The 3,782-nt window shown below is 45.6% G+C and overlaps 1 protein-coding gene across 1 annotated transcript in view; it reads right to left on the minus strand.

Annotated features, from left to right (window-relative positions):
- Positions 1-92: 92 nt before the first annotated feature.
- UBN1 (ubinuclein 1) overlaps positions 93-3,782 on the minus strand; it is a 12,688-nt gene continuing 8,998 nt past the window's right edge. The window contains exons 7-8 of the mRNA XM_009697992.1: positions 3,643-3,732; positions 93-1,083 (exon numbers count right to left, since the gene is read on the minus strand). Coding sequence (XP_009696294.1) covers positions 1,031-1,083; positions 3,643-3,732 — 143 coding nt within the window. The 3' untranslated portion in view covers positions 93-1,030. The remainder of the gene's footprint in view (positions 1,084-3,642; positions 3,733-3,782) is intronic.

Below are 3,782 nucleotides of genomic sequence, written 5' to 3' on the forward strand. Positions count from 1 at the left end.
GCTTGCACAAACTTGGATAAGAACTGGTGCTCTTGCTGGATTTGGTACTGTGTTCGCAGTCACCAAGACACCACTGAAGTCCAGACAGTGCAGCTTTTTTTTGATGTGCAACCATAAAAAGCTCTATTAAATAAAACAGAATACATTTTAAATACAGAATGATTAAAAAAGGGTTCAGGAACACACAAAATAGGGCTGAAATGTGTGTCACTAGTCCATTCTTGCACCACCTTAAAGGCACTGGAATTATGTCTTCCTATACATATGACATGCCAAGAAGTGTCCCATTCATCCAATGCATTTGATGGTAGTGAGGATAAAACTGAGCAGGAAAAAAAGCATCCCTTTGGAGAAATAAAATCCAAAACTCAAAAGAAGTAGAATTCTCGAAGTCAATGACTGCATCTAAAAATGTCTCTCTAAAGAGTCTTCCTTCTTCTCCAGAGGGGAACATTAGGTGGTTCGTTAGATTCATCACACAGGAAATGTTAAATCCTCCAATTAACTGTAGCACAGTTTTATAGTACAATTGAAAAGTTAGTCAAATATCTTCAGAAAGCACTGGCAGTGCTAGAATTATCCAAGTAAATCCAAAGCAGAAGAAAGAAGCACCTTTCATACCTGCCACTGGGAGACCAAGGAGGTAACTGGACTTGGAGGTACTTGGCAGATATAGACACAGGTGGGTGGGAATTCGCTGCAAGAAAGCCAAGCCACTCAGATCTCCCTGTGAGTTCTAGCTCCTGCCAGTGCCAGGGAATGCATGAAGGGCAGCAGCAATAAAACAGTGCTACAAAATGCTTCTCTCATTAGGGCATGGCTCAAGGTGGCCCTTTGTGCGAGGCTTAGCTCTGAAAGCCTCTGAGCAAATGCACCAATGAGTTCCTCATTGCAGTTCAGTCTCTCCAGTTGTCATGAGGGAAAAAAAGAAGGAAAAAAAAAAAAAAGGCAGCCGGTATCCAAAGTTCATGACCTGTTCCTCTTGGTTTTATCCTTCCTATGTGTGCTCTAGCTCCCCTCCTTGCAGATGTCACAACTTGCGCTGCTGTGCATTGGACCCTTTGCCGTGAAGCTGAGAAGCATCTGAAAGAAAATAAAACCAAGTGGGAAGGGGGTTTGGCATCAGCTCCACAGAGCTGCGTGCATCCAAGGCAGCCAGATCTCTCTGCACAGAAAGACATACTTTGCCCTTCCAGCACCAAGGAATCAGGGGATGTGCTTGGAGACAGCTCACAACTGGGAGCAGCCCTGCCTCTGCACCTGAGTAAAGGACACGGGAAGCACTGAGGGTCAACTCTGGCCTCCCAGCAAAAGCACCACGGCATAGATTCAGGTTGCTGGTTGACCAGCTAGGATAGGCCCCTCTCTAAAAGCCACCCTACCATGTCTCCCCATCTAGGAAACTAGAAATACATGGTACTTGCTGCCTTGCATCTAAAGGTGGTTTGAAATAACACTGTTAGTACACCTTTGCCGTTGTATTGAAGGCTTTAGGTGCTCACTGACAGCAACAGAAATCATAGGAATCTAACCACTGAAGTAACAGAAAGGAAGAGATGTTGAGGGGAAAAGAGAAAATGCACTGAAGAGAGAAAAAGGAAGGAAGTTTAAGGAAGCAGAAGTTTTCCAGGAGCAATTAAAACTACCATCAGACTATGATGAACAAATGGGTGTACTGAGGTGTGCAGTTAAGCAGCAGTGGCACTGAGCAGCGCAGCAACAAGTTCTTCTCCAGGCCAAGGACAGTTCATTCCATGCAGTATGTCACATTTCTAAAGCAAGCAGACAGAACCATGTTCACAGCACCAGCATGCAGGCACCTCCACCATCAAATGCAGCAGTGACAACACACAAGCAAGCACTGGATGCTCTTTGCTCAGATGCTCTTTGCTGAATGCTGGTATAAGCACTTTCATTTAAGACCTCAACATTTCCTTGCATTTGTAGTAACCTCCCAACACACTGGAGTCCTCGCAGCTTTCAGACAAAGCAATGCAGCTGTGGCCATCTGCTTGTACAGCCAACCAAACCACAGTTTATGCCACAAAACAAATACATTTTAAGATTATGGTGGTCACTTCAATATCTACTGTGTTCCTCTACAGAACATCACAATCAGTGATATTCCCAGAGATGATAGCACTAGGCTCAATCTCCAATCTTTACATGAAAACATCAAGTGAGAAAGCAAGTCCTTGCTGAAGCTGTCTCAACAGTCAGTTTTTCTTCACTTATTCCTAGTCACCTTTTGTTTACTCGCAGCTTCTGGCACTATGTCAGAGCAGCAGTCCATCATAAAATTCTTTTGTTATAAGCCCTGTAAGCAACAGTGAAGTAACCACTCTGAATTTCCTCCAATAATGTGACAGAGCACTCCTTCTCAGTGACACAGAATACATTTCACAACCCATGTTCAAACTGAAATCAATCACCTCACTCTCCAGTAACTGTGAACTTACAAACAGGAAGGAAGGGTCTGTCACACCAGTGATTGCTGCTAGTAGCTGCTGCTTCTACCACACTGGAGTGGCGTAACAACCCACCTCAGACAAACTTCAGCAAAAGAAGCTAAGACAACAAATTCTTTGAATTTCCACCAGTGCAGATCACTCTGTTCTTTCTTCAGCAAACAAGCACTGTGCTTAGTAGTCAAGGACATTTCACCCCATGATTGCTACGGGAGGCCACATGAACTCCAGCAGGTTATCTGCACATCTAATGGCCTCAGTGCCACAATTAGGCTAGCACATCCACTCCTGAGTCAGGCTCATATTGCCCAGTAAGACAATCGCAACAGGAGCGAGCACTAAGACAGTGGCACTGAACTGCACTGAAGTGCTAGAGAACACTTGATCAAGAAAGCAGAAAGAGCAATTACCAATGGGATAAGCACCTCCCTGAAAGCAGATAAGCCAATTGGCTGGCCCTGCATTTCAAATTTCTGAATACTGCATGGATTCCCCTTACTTCTCTCCTTCCTCCACAGTGCTGCTTATTTACACAGGCTCACAGCCCACCAGGTAGGACTCCATTTATGAGCAGAGGTGGTGTTCTTTGGAAATCTCGTTTTATGCATTGCTTCTGCAGGCATCAAACTGGGGCAGGAACAGGCTTAACTGCAAAATCATCATGTTGTCAACACCAAGTGAAGCAGTCTCCACTTACACTACAAACTTGTCGTGAAGCAGATGCAGGCAATTAGCTCAGTGCACCAACACAAGACACTCTGGTCTGACATATTTTATATAGGTCATCAGTACCAAAACTCCACAGAGCCAGAATATTCATTCCTAGGTAGTCCTGGCAGACTGTGCATAAACACGTACAGCTTTAATCCTGGCAGGATAATTCTTCACCACGACGCAAGCAGCAAAGCCAAGTACCTCCAGGAACCAACACTCGCTATAAGCACTGAGGGCTCATCATTCCAGAAATGCACCAGTTTGCCCTGGCTAACTAAACAGGAAACGACACAGAGGGCTACGCCTCGCTTTGTACCTCAGGGAGGCCACAGGCTATAGCGACAACCGCACCAGTCAGACAACATGGACAACCACTTTGCTTTCACCCCTAAAGAAGTATCTACTGAATTACAGGATGACTCACGACGCAGAAGACAAGCACGACCGTCTGACAAGTTACCTGGCAAACTTTGCGGTAAATGAGTGGACAGGGCAGAATGTGGGAGTGGCGCTGCATGGTGGGGGCTGGAGTGCAAGCCAGCTAGAAGACCTAGAGAGAAAAACAAAGAAAGGAGAGGAGGGGGGGGGGCGGGGGGGGGG

This window comes from Cariama cristata, unplaced genomic scaffold, assembly GCF_000690535.1.
Source record: "Cariama cristata isolate BGI_N322 unplaced genomic scaffold, ASM69053v1 scaffold36693, whole genome shotgun sequence".
NCBI classification, from domain to species: domain Eukaryota; kingdom Metazoa; phylum Chordata; class Aves; order Cariamiformes; family Cariamidae; genus Cariama; species Cariama cristata.